Source organism: Purpureocillium takamizusanense, chromosome 11 (assembly GCF_022605165.1).
Source record: "Purpureocillium takamizusanense chromosome 11, complete sequence".
NCBI classification, from domain to species: Eukaryota; Fungi; Ascomycota; class Sordariomycetes; order Hypocreales; family Ophiocordycipitaceae; genus Purpureocillium; species Purpureocillium takamizusanense.
The window spans coordinates 617,005-633,550 of record NC_063078.1 but is presented as its reverse complement, the minus strand read 5'-3'; the positions used below and the strand labels follow the sequence as shown (position 1 = coordinate 633,550).

At 56.9% G+C, this 16,546-nt stretch overlaps 7 protein-coding genes across 9 annotated transcripts; 4 read left to right on the top strand and 3 right to left on the bottom strand.

Annotated features, from left to right (window-relative positions):
- Window positions 1-2,009: 2,009 nt before the first annotated feature.
- Window positions 2,010-5,221, top strand: JDV02_010099 (uncharacterized protein). The gene is made up of 3 exons (XM_047991815.1): window positions 2,010-3,806; window positions 3,856-4,749; window positions 4,850-5,221. Exons 1-2 carry the CDS (start codon window positions 2,329-2,331, stop codon window positions 4,127-4,129), a joined length of 1,752 nt encoding a protein of 583 aa, XP_047847828.1. The 5' UTR covers window positions 2,010-2,328; the 3' UTR covers window positions 4,130-4,749; window positions 4,850-5,221.
- RRP40 (exosome non-catalytic core subunit rrp40) lies at window positions 4,750-5,648 on the bottom strand. The gene is made up of 2 exons (XM_047991814.1): window positions 5,376-5,648; window positions 4,750-5,310 (listed from the first exon to the last, which is right to left on the bottom strand). Exons 1-2 carry the CDS (start codon window positions 5,571-5,573, stop codon window positions 4,771-4,773), a joined length of 738 nt encoding a protein of 245 aa, XP_047847827.1. The 5' UTR covers window positions 5,574-5,648; the 3' UTR covers window positions 4,750-4,770.
- Window positions 5,649-5,752: 104 nt separating this feature from the next.
- Window positions 5,753-7,994, top strand: SSZ1 (Hsp70 protein that interacts with Zuo1p). The gene is made up of 3 exons (XM_047991813.1): window positions 5,753-6,087; window positions 6,157-6,283; window positions 6,348-7,994. Exons 1-3 carry the CDS (start codon window positions 5,949-5,951, stop codon window positions 7,792-7,794), a joined length of 1,713 nt encoding a protein of 570 aa, XP_047847826.1. The 5' UTR covers window positions 5,753-5,948; the 3' UTR covers window positions 7,795-7,994.
- Window positions 7,983-10,402, bottom strand: JDV02_010096 (uncharacterized protein). 3 transcript variants are annotated; one of them, XM_047991810.1, is made up of 5 exons: window positions 9,838-10,402; window positions 9,515-9,531; window positions 9,430-9,453; window positions 8,783-9,371; window positions 7,983-8,729 (listed from the first exon to the last, which is right to left on the bottom strand). In XM_047991810.1, the coding sequence occupies exons 1-5, from the start codon at window positions 9,848-9,850 to the stop codon at window positions 8,119-8,121; spliced, it is 1,254 nt and encodes a 417-aa protein (XP_047847823.1). In that variant the 5' UTR covers window positions 9,851-10,402; the 3' UTR covers window positions 7,983-8,118. The 3 variants fall into 3 exon arrangements, with proteins under 3 accessions (XP_047847823.1, XP_047847824.1, XP_047847825.1); XM_047991811.1 differs by having other exon boundaries at window positions 9,515-10,402; XM_047991812.1 differs by having other exon boundaries at window positions 7,983-9,371.
- A 262-nt stretch (window positions 10,403-10,664) lies between these two features.
- On the top strand, window positions 10,665-13,541 carry POP1_2 (Ribonuclease P). Its single transcript, XM_047991809.1, has one exon. The coding sequence runs from the start codon at window positions 10,771-10,773 to the stop codon at window positions 13,501-13,503; it is 2,733 nt and encodes a 910-aa protein (XP_047847822.1). The 5' UTR covers window positions 10,665-10,770; the 3' UTR covers window positions 13,504-13,541.
- Window positions 13,542-14,011: 470 nt separating this feature from the next.
- Window positions 14,012-14,704, top strand: POP1_1 (Ribonuclease P; the record flags this gene model as incomplete). The annotated part of the gene is made up of 2 exons (XM_047991808.1): window positions 14,012-14,116; window positions 14,321-14,704. The coding sequence occupies 2 exons, from the start codon at window positions 14,012-14,014 to the stop codon at window positions 14,702-14,704; spliced, it is 489 nt and encodes a 162-aa protein (XP_047847821.1).
- A 233-nt stretch (window positions 14,705-14,937) lies between these two features.
- Window positions 14,938-16,150, bottom strand: JDV02_010093 (uncharacterized protein; the record flags this gene model as incomplete). Its single annotated transcript, XM_047991807.1, has 2 exons — window positions 15,899-16,150; window positions 14,938-15,836 (listed from the first exon to the last, which is right to left on the bottom strand). Exons 1-2 carry the CDS (start codon window positions 15,999-16,001, stop codon window positions 14,938-14,940), a joined length of 1,002 nt encoding a protein of 333 aa, XP_047847820.1. The 5' UTR covers window positions 16,002-16,150.
- Between the last annotated feature and the right edge of the window lie 396 nt (window positions 16,151-16,546).

The following is a 16,546-nucleotide window of genomic DNA, read 5'->3' as shown; positions in this document are numbered from 1 at the left end:
ACAAGGCACAGGGAAATCAGGCGGATCTTGTTCTTCTCGACATGGTGCGAACAACCACTGCTGGTTTCATGGACGATCCACAGCGACTCAACGTCGCCATCACTAGAGCCAGACAGGCCGAGATCGTTGTCATGCACCACCGCATGACAATGAGACATATTCGCGGGGCGAATTACAAAACACGGTACTTGTCCCAGATATGGGAAGATGCTGTGCAAAGCAGACGTGTCATCTCGCTTTAACGAGCAGACGGGAACATGACGAATGGAAGGCGAACTTGTCTTGGATGAGATGAGCCAGGCCATGTGTGATATGACACAGTACGATGTGGCTGCGGCAAGGGTTTTGAACCGAATCCGGATTCTGGATCGTTGTGTTCCTTGTGGCGGGGAAATCAGTGAAGTTTTGACAGACAATGTTTTCGCAATCAAGGGTCAGAATTCAAAATGATGCCAGTCTGTGCTGCCAGTCAAAAGCGAAGCCAACAGCTGCTCGCTTGAGCTGTCTTCCGGGAAACGAAAGAGAGGGCTGGATGGCAATGATAAGCGGGACTGCTGCGACAACACTTCAGCTGCCGACAGCCCAACCATACCTCCAGTAGGTACCTACGAGCCTGGGGGGGGGTTTGAGAGGGGGTAGGTGACCGTTTCTAGTGTTTATGAGGGTCATCGTCGGGCAAGATGATTTCGTAGTTTCTGAGACTAACATGAAGACAGCGGCTATTTTATTGCTATGACTATCTCATTATAAAGGCTATTTAATTGCTACGAGTATTTTGATTGCCCTGAGTATTTTATTGCTGCCATGACTCTCGTAAGCCGTAGACCGTGACCATAACCGTAGACTATTCGAACCGTGCTTGTGACTCTTGTTTATTATATTATTGCGTGACTCTTACTTGCTTGCTGGCGCCCGCGCTTACGCTTATGCTTGCGCTCGTGCCTCGTTCGGAGCCTTTCCTTTTGGTCCTATTTGCTATGATCGTTTTCCTTTCTAGAGATCGTAATTAAGCTCTTCTTTATTATTAGACGAAGATCGGTTTTTCTTACCTCGTTTTTATCGCGAGATTGCATTAATTATTGAGCTCTTTATTATGTTTATCGTACGATCATTTTTACTATGTGAGATCTATACTATCGACGTTGGCGCTAAAATGATTGTAGGTATCAAAACGATCACCCAATCGCTCTCAGAAAACCCCCCCGGCGTGAGAAGGTAGTTACTTCGTACGTATTAGGGTAGATGAATGCCTTTAGAACCAACGCAGGAAGCCCACAGATCACGGCCCAGTCGTATCGCGGGGTACGAAACATGCACAGCCCTTGATGCATGTATCTGTTGGGACGCCGCGTATCTTGAGGGATCCAGGGGCTACGTAGTTGATACAGGCGGCGTGGTTTCAGGGGTGCGAAGACGCTTGAGGGTACGAAGTACATCGCAGTGATGTCTGGTTTTCGCGAATCTGGGGGCCCTGCCATTAGCAGGCGACTCATAAGACTGCAAGTAATCACTATAAGCGGTGTCTCCGCCAATCGCTCGGGTGAGAGCCCAGCCATAGTCCGGGGCGGACGCTGGAACCCTGTAAAGAAACTTTGTACCTGAAGCCGGTTTGACGCATTGATCGGCTGACTTTCGTGCTTAGGTCAGTAGTACCTTATAACGTTAGTAGGTACCTTATATCTGCATCCCCCAGCTGTGGCCCGGGAATGCGTGCACGGGTCCAGGCGGCGCCAGCGAGATGCACGTCGAGTATGGGTACTTCTTGACGAAAAAGCTCTCTCCCGTGCGGTGTGCGCCTTCCCCACTGATACAAGTACTCGTACCTGCGCTGACAGCATGGGGTGCAGGACTCGACCGCCAGTACGAAGTAGGTACGTACCAGAGGTACCCAGGTACCTACGCAGCCCGGCTCCAGCCGCACACACATCCGTCACCATGCTGACTGCGCCTCCTCGCCGAGCAAACCTGTGGCTCGCGGTCAACTGCCAGATTCCCTATCACGCCGCCACCCTCTCTTCTCCATCCTCTACAAACCCCATCATGGTGTTCTCATGAGGCATTGGAGTGGCATTTAAGGAATTTCGTTCTCGCGACGCCTCTCGCAGCCGCGCCCTCGGCCCTGCGAGGAGCCCAAGTTCCAACGACCCGCTGGCGGCCTCCCACTTCCCCACTGCCCAGACGCGCCCCTCTAGGAGCTTGGAGCTTTACGTCGCAATAGCATCCAGCATCAACGCCACCGTTGTCGTCAGTACAGCAACTCTGACTACGGGTGCCATCGCGCGCCCGGCGAGCGGCCCGCACCGCCGATTGGACCACAAGGGCGAGGCGATGGACGACGCCGCAGTTTCGAACCATCTATCCAAGAGGGGCATGAGCAATGCAGCGATCGGAGGAACTGTGGCGGGCGTCGTCGTCGCCGTCGGTCTGCTCCTGCTTTGCCTCTACCCCTTCATCGTCAATTGCTGGAAGCGCCACCGGCGGAATGGTCGAGCCGATCTTGACACCGAGGCTGGTCGTCCCCCCGGACCCGGTAACGCGCCGGGAGCCGACCTGGGCTCACAACCACGACTTTCGTCCAGCGAATCTCTCAAACGAGACGGAGATGTCCCACGCGACGAGTACAACGCAACACGAGGCAATGAAGCAGGCTGGCCTTCTCGCGATGGGCCTCCCGCGCGCCTGGGGGTTGATGCAACAACGAGAGAAGTGACGAGCCGTTCTGGCGCTGCAACCTCTGATCGATCTCTTGAGGTGGACGCTGGCGAGCATGAGCTCCAGATGCCGCCGTTTGCCTATCCTTACGGAATAGAATACATGCCCGAATCAGAAGTTCAAGACAATAATACCGGCGTTCTCAAAGGGACCAGCGCCGATTACTACAGTCCATCCATACCATCCGAGGCATTTGGCATGGTTACGACGCCTACGGACCACGATGTCGATACGTCCCAGACAAGGCCGTCTGGCTCACGCAGCAGCTCCTTGCGGTACAACGTACGCCATATGTTCCGTCGAAAAAGCGGACGAGACAACACCATCGACTCCTTCACCACGTTGACCGCAGCGGGCGGGGCGACTTCGCTCCAGCAGATCATCACCAACGAGGATCCGACGGAATCCCCAACTGAAGTAACGGTCGAGTTAGCGCTTCCTGAACCAAAGCAACTCGCATCTGCGAGCAATGCCTCTACGCCTCTGCCCAACGCTGCGGAGACCACGATTAAGCATTCTTCCCCTCCAGAGCACCCCGCCCCCGGAACAGTCAATCCCATGGACATCATGCCCGCCAGTACAGAATCTGAGCTCTGGTATCGAACAGAGCAGCAGCTACTAGCGTCTAGTTATCAGTCTGTGGCGGTCGCACCTCTCGAACAATCCCCGGAGACGGGCTACACTCAAACCGTCACAGCTCCTTCACCCACGAATCCTGCGCAATCACCCGTCGAGCAGGCCGCAGACCTCTCCATGGCAGCAGACGCACACTTGGAGGTTGGAGACCATGATGTACCGATGCCCGATGGAGACGCGCATGATCACATCAGCCCATCAGCGGTGCTCGAGTCTCATCGTCATCCAAGCTACCCTTCCGATCAATCGACACCTTTCCCCGAGCATAGTTCAACGAATCCCTCTTCGCATAACACGCCTTCGACGCAGGTTGATAGCCCCAGCTCTGCGTCTATGAACAGCTCAGACTACAGACATAGTGTGTCGCCTCAACCCGTACTTCTGTCGCTGAAGACCGGCGTGTTCCGATGTACCGAGGTGGGCTGCAATCAGGTCTTTGACCAGCCACATAAGCTCAAGTATGCTCCTGCTTCCAAGTTCGGTGGTGTGTTGCTAACCACTCACTAGGCATCATCAGCGGTACCACAGCAAGGATCACAAATGTGAATACCCGAATTGTGGGAAGGGCTTCGGCACAAAGACGCATCTGCAACGGCATATTAACGACCGCCACGAAAAGAAGAAGAAATTCCATTGCTCCGTCCCGAACTGCGACTTTTCTAGGGTAGGGGGCAGAGCATTTCCCAGGAAGGACAACTGGAAGAGGCATATGATGAAGATTCACCACATGGACCAGACCCAGCTCCCCGAACCTATCGAAGTTGACCAAGACGCCCCTTAGGGTGAGGCGAGACCTTTGTCCGACCCGGAATGCACTCCGACGGACCTGAGCATTTTTGATATCTTTGATGATATCAGCGAGACGGCGGGGGACCAATGGGGAAGCTTTGCAGAGGAAGAGACGCAGATGGACGAACACCACATGGACCAGACCCAGCTCCCCGAACCTACCGAAGTTGACCAAGACGCGTCTCAGGGTGAGGCGAGTCTTATGTCCGACGCGGAATCGACTCCGAGGGACCTGAGAATTTTTTATACCTCTGATGACGATATCAGCGGCACACAGGGGCACCAATGGGGAAGCTTTGCAGAGCAAGAGACGCAGATGGACGAACACCGTGATCCTACGTAGGCTCACTGTACTATACCCCCTCCTGATGAGGAAAATAAGCGGAGTGTCAGCGCGATATGATTCTTTGCATTCGGCACCGGGGCATGCTTAAATATGCACAACAAACAGGAACATGCGGGAATGGCAAGCGGGCATGGATGGCTTTGGAAAGCCGGTTGGCGTTCTGCGAATGGTTTTTTCTGAACATGGCCTACTTAGGAGTCCATACAAATCCAACTTCACGTAATGCGTTGTTGCGTTCTACAGTTGTATTACACATCCATGCAACGGTGAGCAGCCAGCGAGAAATCTCAGCTGAGATCCTTTATTAACCTCTTGACTAATTTTTTCTGATCCTCCACGTCGAGTCTCTTCTCATCCGTCTCACAGATGGCTCTGCCCACCGCAATGACGGTCTTTACATTCTCGCTGTCGACCCAAAATTTGCCATTCCGACCCGTGGCCGTCTCGAATTGAAAACCAAGCTTGGCGAATTCATCCAGCACCACCACCTTGCCATCCCGGGCTGTTTCCGGCATCATGAGCCTCCGCGACATTCCGAGCGAAATGTCAAAGAGCATGCCGCCGTTTAGCGGACCCAAGCCCTCCGACTTGCCCGTCGTGGCAGAGACGCATTCAATCTCGGCATCCATGTGCTTGTTGGCGAGGCTCACGCGGGCGTAGACGAGGGCCCCGGGGGCTAGCATTGGGCGCGTTTTCCTCGTCGCGGATTCAAAGGATAGTTGTGGGAGTAGAACGGGGGCTGTGTAGTCGGATAGGAATACATAGTAGACTTCCGCGGCGCTCTTGTTTACGGTGCCGATGACGAGCTCTCCAACGCGTGGGACATACTGCTCAGTCACATCAATCGTTAGCCGCTGATCGGCGTCAAATATTGGCCGAGATGTATACGTACTCGTCCGCCCGATGTCTCGACGCGAATCGCATTCTTTTGCCTGTCCGTCACGAGCTGGCCAGCCAGCGTCGGGAGGATGTCGTTGGGAGGCACATGGCGCAAGCCGGGCCCTAATCGGAGGGGCTTCTTCGGGTGCGACGGGACAAGTGACGCATCTATTTCGTCCCCTGGGAGAACGAATACCGGTTCCGAGGTCATCGTGACGGCCTATGCGATGGGCCAAGTCTGTACCAGACAGTCTTGTAGTTTGGTGGTCGTGGCAGGATCGTCGCGCGCAACAACAAGGCGTCAGTCAAGTCAGAGAAAAGGCTGATGATTGATGGCGGGGCACCGCCGATTGCCCAGGAATTAGAGAGACGCCGGGGGTGCGCGAAGGGCTCCAGTCGGCGCTGCTCGAATTTTTTTTGGGAGAAACGCAAAACCCCCCACCACTACTACGAGGCCCAGCGTCGGCTTTCTTCACAAGACTCCTCCGAACCCGTGGTCGACATTGCAGCACGAGTTCCTCGACTTTTTCCTCCACGTTGTATTTCCCGAAAGACCGTTGGTTTTTCTGTTCAGATTCCGCACCGCATGTCTGAGAGTAGGGGCGCCAAGCCCGGTCCTGAGCCGGCGGACCGGGTCGTCATCGGCATCACTTTTGGCAATTCCAACAGCTCCATCGCCTACACGGTCGACGACAAGGCTGAGGTGATTGCGAACGAGGACGGAGGTGCGTGGGCAATCGAATGTGCTCCAGGGGCGGGGTTCCATTGTGGGCTAACGGAAGATTCATGACCAGACCGACAGATCCCGACCGTCTTGTCCTACGTCGACGGCGACGAGTACTACGGCACGCAAGCCAAGGCATTCCTCGTCCGCAACCCTACCAACACGATCGCCTACTTCCGTGACTTCCTGGGCAAGGAGTAAGTTTTGCGCGCTGGTATCTCGGTCTGAGATGGCGGGGATTGCCTGTGCTAACGATAGCAGGTTCAAGTCGATTGATCCCACGCATTGCCACGCTGCGGCGCATCCTCAGGATACCAACGGCACGGTGTCCTTTTCCGTCCAGGACAAGGCCGGTGAGGAAAGCGCTTCGTCAGTCTCCATCAGCGAGGCCTCGACTCGGTATCTGCGACGCCTCGTCGGCTCTGCCTCCGATTACCTGGGCAAGAAGGTCACTTCTGCCGTCATCAGCGTGCCGACCAACTTCAACGACAAGCAGCGCGAGGCTCTGATCAAGGGCGCCAACGACGCAGACATTGAGGTTCTGCAGCTCATCTCTGACCCCGTCTCCGCGGTGCTGGCTTATGATGCACGCCCCGAGGCCAACATTCAGGACAAGATCGTTGTGGTTGCCGACCTGGGCGGCACTCGTTCGGATGTCGCCGTAGTCGCTTCAAGAGGCGGCATGTACACCATCTTGGCCACTGCCCACGACTACGAGTTCGCCGGCGTCCATCTCGACCAGGTTTTGATGGACCACTTCGCCAAGGAGTTCATGAAGAAGCACACCGCCGACCCCCGAGAGAACGCCAAGAGCCTGGCCAAGCTGCGCCAGGAGGCCGAGGCCACCAAAAAGTCCTTGAGCCTGGGTACCAACGCCCAGTTCAGCGTGGAGAGCCTCGCGGACGGCATCGACTTCTCCACTACGATCAACAGGATACGATATGAGATGGTCGGCCGCAAGGTCTTCGAGGGGTTCAATCGTCTGGTCGAGAGCGTCATCAAGAAGGCTGGCCTGGACGTCTTGGATGTTGACGAAGTCATCATGTGTGGTGGCACCTCCCACACCCCTCGCATCGCGAACAACTTCCGCGGCATCTTCCCTGAGACCACCACCATCCTTGCCCCCGCCACAAGCCCGATTGCCATCAACCCCTCCGAACTGTTGGCCCGTGGCGCTGGTCTGCAGGCTTCGCTGATCCAAGAGTACGAGGCTGGCGATATCGAGCAGTCGACGCACCCATGCGTCACAACCGTCAAGCACATCTCCAACGCCATTGGCGTCGTCGCCGTTGGTGCTGACGGCGAGGACGTCTTCACGCCCATCATGCAGGCCGAGACGGCCGTCCCTGCGCGTCGTATTGTCCAAATCGCTGCCCCCAAGGCCGGCGGTGACGTCTTGATCAAGGTTGTCGAGGGTGGCACGCACATCAAGGTCACGAAGCCCGAGCCCAAGGCCAAGCAGCCGACCGAGAACGGCGACAAGGACGACGAGGACGATTCCGACTTTGATTCGGACGAGGAAGAGGAGGAGAAGCGTGAAAAGGTCTGGAAGATTGGCAAGCAGCTCGCCGAGGCTGCCGTCAAGGGCGTCAAGAAGGACGGCAAGGTCGAGGTCATGATCAACGTGGCCGGCGACCTTGCCGTCACGGTCACGGCTCGGGAAGTGGGAGGCAAGGGTGGCGTTCGCGGCAACTTGACTGCTGCTTGAGGTTACACTCAAGGCCCTTGTGAGGCGCCTTCGTTCGTGACTGCTCGACCTCCACGAGCGTCTGTCAATTTGTCGCTTTCAGCATAGGCGGGAACAGCTGTAGGGTATATAGACGATGATGTTCAAAACGATGGGATAGTAGTGGCAATTGTGGGTTAATATCGTTAGACAGGAAAATAACACTCGAACGAAGAATTGCATCAATTGTCCTCTGAGGTCAACTGCTCTACCGTAAACTCACTATTCTACTAGGTATTTCCAGGCTGAAAAACGTTCCGCCCCCCTCCCTTGATTCAAAGGTGTCTTCCCATTCCTGTCCGTCGCCTACGTGGCAACGCTCGGCAGTTTCCACGCCACCAAATCATCCCTCAGGTCAAACTCACCCACTTCCCTGGCCCGCCTCATCCCAGTGTCGCCTCTTCGATCTCCGTCGCTACTGCTCCCCAGGGTTGGCGCCAGACTCCCCATACTCCCACTCCTCATGCTCCCGGCATCGTCGTCTCGGGCCTCTCGACTATCCTCACGAGCGATACGCACGCCACGCTTGCGTCCGCCGCCGCCGCCGCCGCCGCCAGAACCAGATCCCGATCCTCGCCCAGTAACAGTTGAGGCGCTTTTATCACTCGACGCGCTCTGGGTGCGGCGGTGGTGGCTGTTATTTCGATTGTGGCGGCCATGCTCTTGGAAAGCGAGCCGCCGAAAGTCGCTGGGTCGGAGTGTGCCGTGGTTGCCATCTAGATCGTCCTCAATGTCGCTGTCTGGGGCTGCGCTGTGGTCCCGCTTCGTCTTCCATCCATTGCCGCCAGAAAATATGTCTTCAATACACTCATCCGCGGGAAGTTCGCTCGGCTGGCGTGACCAGGAGGCGGCCAGGGTACGACGATACAAGTCCTGGACCTCCGACAAGTCCCTACCTTTGGAGATGCTTGGCAGCGCTGGAGCAGGATTGTCAGCGATATAGATCCATGATTCATTCTGGTTGACTCACGTCCAGTCTCGTCTTCGGCTTGCTCTGGACCCATAAACCCTGCGATGCCGCCAAATACCGGGGCTGTTCTCAGCGGAGGAGCAATGTAGTTCCTCTCGCCGTCCATCTGAATCATGAGTATGCCGACTTTAAGAGTGCAGTTGACCTTGCTGTCCTGCATGAGGTATCGCCTCACGATACCATCGTCCGCTGTCCGTGCCTGTAGCGGCTCACTTGGTGCAGCGGACGTTGGGCTGATGGCGACGCTGTTACTTCGTTTCCGAGGGAGGGACGCAATGTCCCGCCCATATGCTTCGCTCTCCTCGACGTATTCACTCAAGTTAAGTCTGACATTTCCCAGAACCGTTTTCTCGGACCCGATGAACTCTTGTACAACCTCCAGCTCGATGGGGCATTCTGTGAGGTTGTTGTTCTTGTCAATGGAGATGCGCACGGAGGAAATGACTTTGCTGAAGCCGAAGTCGACCTTGTGGTTCGCGATGGGACATTTGGACGTGCGGCCGCGGTGCTCCGCATGCATGGAATGGGTAAGGTGCCATTTGACGTAGGAGCTGCCAACCGCCAATGGCACATTGTTCAGGTCGAATATCTGCCGCAAAGGTGAGCTACGCCGAGCAAAGAGCCTAGCCTTGTCAACAGCATCTCACCTTGAGGTGTAACTCAAACTTGGGCTGCAGCGCACGGTCAGTCGTCTGGATAGGTTGTGGGTAATGTTAAAGCAATGCTGCTTACCTTTCGAGCCTTGCCAACTATTGGCAGGAAATGCATAATTAGCAATCTTGCGCGAAGAGGTCAAGAGTGGCAAGGTAGGTTCAACGAGTCTCTTTGAAGGGAACCAGCCAAGTGACGGAAAAAGTGAACGGGACGGGCACGCGACCACATCTGCACACTCAGGCTTCACGACGGAGCATTGCGCCACGCGAAGCTTGGAGACAGAAACAAGTCTGGAGACACGTGAGAGACCCAGTCGCCAAGGAGACGTCACGATGTTATGCGACTTGGGCGGAGACAAAGAGCCACATTGAAGGATCAGAACAAAGCAGGAACGAGCTTACTCAACGAGGCCATTGTCTAGACCATCTCTCAGCCACTAGGGCTGGAGGGCAGGGCACTTGGGGGTGATGTTCGTGTTCGCCAGCAGGAATGCCGTTTCTGACACGTGCCGAAGGTCCCGGGGACCTCGTACGGCGAGTCGGCGATAAGGCGGAAAGGGGCACGGCGCCGTCCGAGATAGCGAATTCGTCCACGACTTCACGCCACGCTGGTTGAAGCTCTTGGTCCCCTCAGCCGGCGACGGGGCCACTCGCAGGCCTCCAGCTGCGACCGACGACACTGCCAGGCCGCAGCACAGCTGGAGGGATCTTTGGGGACAAGGCGCTCAGGCGGGGCCGGGACGGAGCCGGGGACCACCAGCCGGGTGCAAGATCAAGGTGCCGGACGTCGGCTTGGCGGCGCGAATGAGTGACTGCGGGAGCGAATGGTGACCAGGCGTTGCTCTCGGGTGGCACTGCGGATGATGCTGAGTGTTTTGCAGCGCGACGGCGGAAGGTGTGCAGGGCGAAGTCATTTCATCAGAATACCTCGTCATATGGATGTGCAATGCTCAGCTGCGGCTATTAGTGGGTGGCAGGAGCTAACGTTAGGCGGTTCAGTCTCCTTTCACCACAACCCGGACGGCTGCTGCGGGCCACATTCCCATCACCCACCCTAGCGTCTGAGGCTGGAGCGGTTTGGCGTTCCAGACCCGCCAGCGTCCAGGGAGCACCGCCTTCACAGTGACGTGAGATGTGGTACCGTGCCTACCTTATCACAGCAGGGCCCTTTGTTCCGGCGTGTCCCATTTTGTGGAGATCCTATCAAGCATAAGCCCCCCAGGCTTATCGATAAAGCTGGATGCCAGAACCTGGACGCGCCAACATTTTTCTGGCGACTTGCCTGCTCAAGCCCCCGGCGTCGAGCAACATCATCCTTCGAGTTCGCCGCCCACGATGGGCACCAAACCCTCAGGCGGAGGCCGCGGCGGCTCGACTCCCTTCGATGCCGCCTCGGGTAGGCGAAAGGGTGCCTCTCCCGCTGCCAATGGCCGGGGCGATGCCTTGCAGCAGAAGCGGACAAAGCTGCACGCAGCGCGCAACGTCCCCGCGCAGCCCGCCGATGCAGCGCTCAAGGATGGCGAACTGGATCTGCAAGCCTTCATCGCCGCACGCGAGTTTGAAATAAAGGCCTTGGAGCAGAGCATGGCCACGTCTAAAGCCGTCAGCACAAGCCGCGCGTTCCAAAAGGTACCCCGCGGCCTGCGCCGGCGGACCGCGAGCCACAACCCGAAAAGGGTTCCCCGTCGACTCCGAGCTCGAGCGAAGAAGGAGATGGCGGAGGATAACACACCTGTTGTTGAGCCCAGGAAAAGGAAACCGAGGACTACCAAAGCACGAATACGAGCCGAAACAGCCAAGCGCATTGGCCTGCTGGCAGCGAGGCAACGTCGGGAGAAGCTGAAGCAGGCTGCGGACCCTTCACAACACGGCAATACAGCCGAGACTCCAGGCGTCACGGGACGCAAGCCGAGACCTAAGATACGGCGAAACCAATTGAACGACCCGCCAAAGCCTCACGCCAAGTTTCGCAGGCGCCAGATCAACAAGACCTGGCTCCCGACTCATTTGTGGCATGCGAAGAGAGCTCGAATGACAGAGCCCAACAGTCCCCTTTGGCGGTTTGCGATACCGCTGACCCCCAATGAAAAGATATACCGGCCGACCCACCGATCACAGGGCGAACGCGGCACAATGCTTTGGGACATGAGCTACATGAGCACCATCGGGCTGTACGGCAACAGTGCTGGCATCGAAAGGGTGCTGAAAAGAGTCGGCTTACTGGAGGAATCTTGTTGGAACGAGAAAGGCAGACGATGGAGGCTGGGGACCAGAGCATGGCGAGGCATGCTCAGCAAATCTGTGAGCGATGGTCGACGCCAGATTTGCCCAGCCATCGTAGTGTGGAACCCCCAAACCCCGGGGCCCAGCGACGACGAGGGCTCAAAGAGGAATCAAAGGCAGATTTTCCTCAGGGTCCATCCGTCGGCATTCCTGGAGCTCTTCAACGAACTCTTGCGGCTCACCAAGATGGAGAATCCACGGCTATATATCGAAGACCTCCGCTTCGAGATCGGGAGCATCGAGCTGACCGGCCCGGCATCAACCGAAGCGTTGCTGGCGGTTTTAACCCCTTACTGCACCAGACAGAGTCCTAAATCAGCTCACGGAACACTTTTCGAGTCCTTGAAGGGATTAACAAACCCTGCCACTCTCCCTGCGAATGCGCTTCTGAATTTTTCTATACAAGATCCGCGACTACGATACCCACCAAGGAAACTTCAAGTTCCCACAGACAGCCAGGCGCAAACAGACGTTCTTAAGATAGTGGCGAACTGGCCGGCAGATACAGGGCTCGAGCCTTCGGCCCTCTTCGACCGCGATGCCCGACACACGGCATCAAATCTCCCATCACAAAAATCGATCAACAGGCGGAAGGGCAATGCGGCCGGTGGTTCTTTCTTGAAGCCCACAACGAGGGACCCTCCCATTCCCGTCATCCTCGTGGCGTCCCGGTCACTCTCGCCTACTCACACGCAGGGTACTTGGACTCTTCTCGCACCTTGGAAATGCATACTTCCACTGTGGTATGGCTTGGTGCACGTACCCCTCGTATCGGGTCTGAACCCTCGATTCGGAGGTCTGCATGAGGCTATGCAGGTGGCGTTCGAGCGTGGGCTGCCTTGGTTTCCTGCCGAGTACATTGCAACGGATTCCGGCGTGGAGTGGGAGCTTGCGCAGCGCCAGAAGAGGAAGAGGGAATGGGAAAGACGCCCAAAAAGCAAGAGAACGGAATGGACATCGCTCAACTTGGGCGCAGGAAGAAAAGGCGAGGTGGGAGACGGCTTGGCCTGCGACTTTGAGGTGCTCTTCGGCCTCTCCAAGGCACGGAGCGAAGACTCCACCTTGTCAGAAGGAGGCATTGTGGATGGCGACGCCATGGATATTGACCGAGACAAGCCAGTGGTATCGCACAACGACAAAGAGACGCACCCTCTCAAGCTCTTGCGACACGTGAGCAGGACATCGTTCGATGCCCTGATCGCATCACCCATGACCTCCATGGACACGTCAAACGCTATCATCAACGTCAGGCTATCTCTTGTCGCCCGTGGAGTTGTCTCAACCTGCGCCAGGATATACCGACTTCCGTCAACGGCATCCAATGTTGCCAGTTCTGCCACAGCAGAAGTACCATCGACGGTCCCGCCGAACGATTCACACGTAGCCGCCCTTCCGCACGACCTACGGAAGCAATGGCTTGCTCTCGCCGATGTACCCTCTTTGAAAAGGAAAAAGGGTTCGAAACGGCCGTGGCCCTCGGATATGGAAGCCCGAAAGCGAGCCCTCGCGGAAGAACTCATTAGGCCATATACGCCATACCCCTCGGAGCCACCGAACCTACGCGATGTTGGCGGCCACCCGCTGGTACCAGACGCAAAGGACCTGATAGGGTTCGTTACTGCGGGATCGTACTGCCTCACAGACGGCCGAGGTGCCGCCATGGGCAGCCTAACCGCCGGCAAGGTGCTGGCGGATGTAAGAGACTACGGAAAGGAAGGAAGGCTTTGCATTGTAAGGAATGCCGGCGAGAATGTCGGCTGGATCGCGCGGTGGGATTTGCTGTAGCCCATGCTTGATAGCAATGATACCCCGTTTCCACGCATGTATACGAAGCGTGCGTTGAAGCAAGCATTGCAGAAACCAGCGATAACCTGTGTTCCTCCCCCACATTTCTCCTAGGCCTTCCTAGCCCGTCTTGCGCGCCCTACCGAGATCAGCCCTCGACCCCTCCCCAGCGCGACGCTAATGATGCGCGCGGTTGTGCCACTCGTGGGGTAGGACCCTGCGACTCATACATACAGAGTAAGTGACGCAATCGTGATTGACGACGCCCCGACGACGACGCGACAAAGGCGTCGTTGACATTCAGCCTTTTTGGCGCCCTATAAAAAGCTGCAAAGTGCGCCGATGAATGCCACGGGGTGAATCTCCCCCGTCTCTATATTTTTCTCGAGCACATTCATGGTCTCTCCTTGCCTCTCCATTCGTACCCACAGGGAAGGGAACAGGAATAAAATATCAATGTCGCTACCAAGGCGTGTTGGAAAACATATACAGTACTATCCTCATCGTCATGGCAACTGTCGACGATAAGCCGCTGACCATCCACGGCGGGTGCTTATGCGAGTCCGTCCGCTACACCATCGCCTTCCCCCCGGACCACGACTTCACCAAAGCGGTACGTTCAGTCTACGCTCCCCCTTTTTTTTGCGCGCGCCTGGCCCCCGTTGTCCATGTCCAATGTCCACGTCTATTCTATTCTATTCCCCAACATAAGGACTACCCAAGGCAATAATGACAAACCGCGGGCGTGAACTTGACCTACTAAGCAACCAAACCAAAAAAAAAAACCAAAAAAAAACCTGTTTCTAATACACTATAGTGCTCAACATGCCAATGCTCCCAGTGCCGCAAGCAAACCGGCTCCCTCATCTTCCGCGTGCAAAACATCCCCCTCTCGGCGCTGACCTGGGACGCGGACTCCACGCTGCGCCGGTACCGCGCGAGCGAGGGCCGCGCGCGCGGCTTCTGCTCCGCGTGCGGGAGCTTCCTCTTCTGGCAGGACGAGAGCTACGACAGCATCGGCATGACGGTCGGGTGCTTCGACAAGGACGCCCTCCGCGGCGCGCACGGCAGGGCGTTGACGTACGCGGAGAGGCATCTGTGGTGCGATGCCGAGATTGAGGGCGTGACGGACCACCTCCCGGGAGATAGGTACAAGTTTGACGACGAGGACGGCGAGGTGGTACTGCTCTCACCCAAGTAATGGCGCGCTCGTAGTGAGGACGATCGAGGTATTCTGATATCGAGACAAAAAGGACGAACATGCCTGATAGTTTTCCTCTAATGCGCTCGGTATCCCAGATAAGAAATTGAGATGCCGGTGTACAAAACATCCCACAAGCGCCCTGAGGCGTGACCGCGAGCACCAGTGATCCCAAACTCCGTGCCAAAGTACATGAAAGAAAATACATGGTCCCGACAGCGCCACTCATCCATCTAGTCCTCCTCGGAAATTTCGCTTTCGTCGCCGTCGGGGCTGCCCTCCTGGCCGTTTTCGAGATCCCCAAATGCCATTTCCATTTCCTTCTCCAGGTCGTTTTCCATGTCCATGCTCGCCGGCTCCTCAGCCTGCGGCTCCTCCGCGTCGTCCTCATCCATCGGCTCTGGCCGCGACGCGTGGTTGTTGACCGGGCTCGGTAGCTTAAAGTCCATGTCCGGCTCATCATCACTCTCACCGTCCGCATCGCCCTCCGAGTCGCGTTGGTCCATGAAGTCATCAAAGCGTCGGGGCGGAGGGAAGGCCGGCGAGAAGTCGTTGTGCTTAGCAGCCGTCTCTCCGCCAGGGTACTCAATCAGCAGACCACCGTCGTCGTCGTCATCTTCTTCCTCCTCGTCTTCGTCAATGCGCTTTGTGATTTTCTTCTCTTTTACCGGCTCGGGCTTTGGTAGCGAGAGCTCGATGTCTTTCTGCTGCTGCTGCTTCTTGTCGGCCTTGCGCTTCGGCTTCGGCTGAGCAACGGTTACGGGAGTAGCCGTCGCCTTCGCAGCCGGCTTCGCCTTTGCGACCTTGTTCTCGCCTGTATTCGCGAGTTCTGATGCTTCGCTATCGAGGTGGGGGAATTGTCTGCTGAGCTTGGCAGGATCGGAGTTGCCGGGCATACGGGTGATGTTCATGTTGAATGTCGAGTCGATCTTGTCGAGAATGAACGCCTTGCGCTCCGGATCAAAGTGCAGGACATACTGATTGTCGTCAACACTCCGGGTTCCGGTGTACGCATATTTGTCGTCGCCGTCGTTGAAGGAGAGATCGTACGAAGTGGTCTTGCCCGGGAATGACGGGCGCAGGCGGGCTTGCGCCGGACCGTCGCTCGACGACAGCGTCGGCTTGTGATTGTCTGCCAGAAAAATCGCCTGTCAGTATAACGAGGCCGTTGCGGGTAAATCAGGCAGCACGTACAGCGAATGCCAGTAAAGATGTCGTTGGACGTCTTGCCGAGCAGGCCCTCGCCGAGGATGACGGGGTACTTGCCGGCCACAGTCGGATCGATCAATCCAGCCATGGCGGCGGCGCGCGTATCACATGCACTTGGTCTGTCTGGCGAGGCTGCTTTCGCGTGTGGCAGTCGATAAGCGGCGAGGATGCCGGCTGGGTCGTCGTAGATGGAGTTGCGAGCTAGCGAGGTTGTTGCGAGGTGATGCGATGGTGGATGGTGGATGGACGATGGCGGAGACTTGGCGGGGGTGGAGGGAGGGCCTGCGCAGGTGGTGTCAGCCAGAGCCTCCAGCTGCCTGCCAGTGACAACTGAACCTTTGATTTGGCGGGAGGTGCTGGCGCTGGGTGGAGCCATGGCCCTTGCACGCGCGGGCGGCTCTGCGCTCCGCCGTAACGGCAGCTGGCAGGCTCCATCCCTTCTAAAGGAAAGGCGGCGTTTTACAGGTCGACGGGAGTGCTGGGGAGCCACCGTCTCAGCTCCCATATCGCCGGGTTCAGTGACAGGCGATCGGTCCGCTGTAAATTCCCACTGACGAGTTTGACGGGGCCGCCACACCTCCAGCCGCATCAAGTGAACGGCAACGTCAGTGATGCAGTAAAACTTGCTCCCAA

Bases quoted from the DNA above. Each gene is read 5' to 3' on its own strand.
- POP1_2 (XM_047991809.1), top strand. From the start codon at position 10,771: ATGGGCACCAAACCCTCAGGCGGAGGCCGCGGCGGCTCGACTCCCTTC.
- RRP40 (XM_047991814.1), bottom strand. From the start codon at position 5,573: ATGACCTCGGAACCGGTATTCGTTCTCCCAGGGGACGAAATAGATGCG. The intron at 5,311-5,375 runs GTACGTATACAT...GTGACTGAGCAG, and splicing joins TCGAGACATCGGGCGGACGA to TATGTCCCACGCGTTGGAGA.
- SSZ1 (XM_047991813.1), top strand. From the start codon at position 5,949: ATGTCTGAGAGTAGGGGCGCCAAGCCCGGTCCTGAGCCGGCGGACCGG. The intron at 6,088-6,156 runs GTGCGTGGGCAA...ATTCATGACCAG, and splicing joins GATTGCGAACGAGGACGGAG to ACCGACAGATCCCGACCGTC. The intron at 6,284-6,347 runs GTAAGTTTTGCG...TAACGATAGCAG, and splicing joins CGTGACTTCCTGGGCAAGGA to GTTCAAGTCGATTGATCCCA.
- JDV02_010099 (XM_047991815.1), top strand. From the start codon at position 2,329: ATGGACGACGCCGCAGTTTCGAACCATCTATCCAAGAGGGGCATGAGC. The intron at 3,807-3,855 runs GTATGCTCCTGC...ACCACTCACTAG, and splicing joins GACCAGCCACATAAGCTCAA to GCATCATCAGCGGTACCACA.
- JDV02_010096 (XM_047991811.1), bottom strand. From the start codon at position 9,550: ATGCATTTCCTGCCAATAGTTGGCAAGGCTCGAAAG. The intron at 9,454-9,514 runs GTAAGCAGCATT...CGTGCGCTGCAG, and splicing joins TAGTTGGCAAGGCTCGAAAG to CCCAAGTTTGAGTTACACCT. The intron at 9,372-9,429 runs GTGAGATGCTGT...CCTTTGCGGCAG, and splicing joins AGTTTGAGTTACACCTCAAG to ATATTCGACCTGAACAATGT.